General features: G+C 25.8%; 2 protein-coding genes across 2 annotated transcripts in view; one reads left to right on the forward strand and one right to left on the reverse strand.

The window, feature by feature from the left end:
* The window catches only part of EHI_129520 (uncharacterized protein), a gene marked incomplete at both ends in the record, with an annotated part of 3,747 nt that extends 3,644 nt beyond the window's left edge, over nucleotides 1–103 (forward strand). The window contains one exon of the mRNA XM_643716.2: nucleotides 1–103. This exon is cut by the window's left edge and continues 3,644 nt beyond it. Coding sequence (XP_648808.2) covers nucleotides 1–103 — 103 coding nt within the window.
* Nucleotides 104–765: 662 nt separating this feature from the next.
* EHI_129630 (DNA primase small subunit, putative) lies at nucleotides 766–1,456 on the reverse strand (the record flags this gene model as incomplete). Its single annotated transcript, XM_001914130.1, has 3 exons — nucleotides 766–1,128; nucleotides 1,188–1,384; nucleotides 1,447–1,456. Coding segments are annotated over 3 exons (570 nt in total), but the record flags the coding sequence as incomplete, so codon positions are not given.

The following is a 1,456-nucleotide window of genomic DNA, read 5'->3' on the forward strand; positions in this document are numbered from 1 at the left end:
AAAAAGAATATCCATCTTGACCAATACAAAGAGGATATTTGTGTGTCTGAAATTTATCATGATATGGGTAAAAAGTCAGGTGATTACAGTAAGGCTGATTTAATTTTCATTCCACCAATTGGAGTTAAGTTAGATGATGAATTTGCAACTAAATTATACAATTTTCTTACAGCATCAGAAGCTAAAATTCCTGATGCATGTGCATTCCAGGTCTACATGACTAAAAAAGAACGAATAAAAAACAAAGTGTTTACACAATTAACTGGATTTATTCCTGATTATCCATATAGAAGTTTTAGATCTTTTGGAGGAACGTTAATAAAAACAAAAGACCTTAAACCTATCTCTATTTGGACAAATGAGATTTGGTTTAGAAATCGATATGAAGCACTTGTTCAACACTATTGTGAAGTTCTTGACCAACCAATTGTTGTTTCCCCAACAAATTTATATTCACCATTAATCGATTTTTAAACTATATACATTGTATTTACTGTATTATTTCCTCTTTTATTTTATTAAACAATCACTTTTTTTTTAAGTATCAGTTCTAAAGGAAACAATACTTTTTTTTACAATCATACTCTATCTAGCAAAAAATGTGTATGAATTTCTCTTCATTTTGTTTATCTTTTCATAACAGAAAACATTTCATTGTATTATTTCATTAGTAGAATATAATAACTAATAAAAAAATAAGAAACGCTTTATTCATGAACAATAATAATAATATAGAAAAATAACTCAAACAACCAAAAAAAAAATTTATTGTTTTAGATCATTCACAAATGAATCAAAGAATTGTACAAATTCTTTGTATGAATATTTTTGTTTTTGGTCCATTTCATTATAACTATCATTACAAGAACCTTCTTCTTCCATTTTATTATTTTGAATTATTTCTATTTTATTTTCTTGTTCCTCTTGAACAGAAATTAATGTAGGAACTCTTGTAACATCAAAGTCTATTATTTTATTAAATGGTATTGGAACACAAATATTTCCAGTAGCAGGATGAATACAAAAAGGAGCTTTAAGTAAGTGATTTCTTTTCATAGAAACATTAATGTCAAGTCTAGGATAAAGATAAGTAAAAACAATTCTTTGTAATGCTTTAGGATCATCATTCTAATTTATGTAAATAAGTATTACAGAAAATAAAGAAATAAAGAAGAGAAATAACAAACAAGAATTCTTTTTACATAATCCCATGTTAAATCTTCTTTTTCTTCACATTGAGATTGTTTTGAAGTTGGAATAAGTCTAATAAAACGAGAACGTCTTTCAGAACTTTCAAGAATTTGTTCATCTTGAAGATATTTTTTGAATAAAGGTTCTAAAATTTGATATGAATCATCAAATAATGCATGACGTCCAGGAATTACTACATATGATTCATTTAGTGAATTTGTATTCTTTGCTTCAAAAAAGATTTAAATATTGAACAACATTCATT

This window comes from Entamoeba histolytica, genomic scaffold (assembly GCF_000208925.1).
Source record: "Entamoeba histolytica HM-1:IMSS scf_1104750518277 genomic scaffold, whole genome shotgun sequence".
Lineage (NCBI taxonomy): Eukaryota > Evosea > Mastigamoebida > Endamoebidae > Entamoeba > Entamoeba histolytica.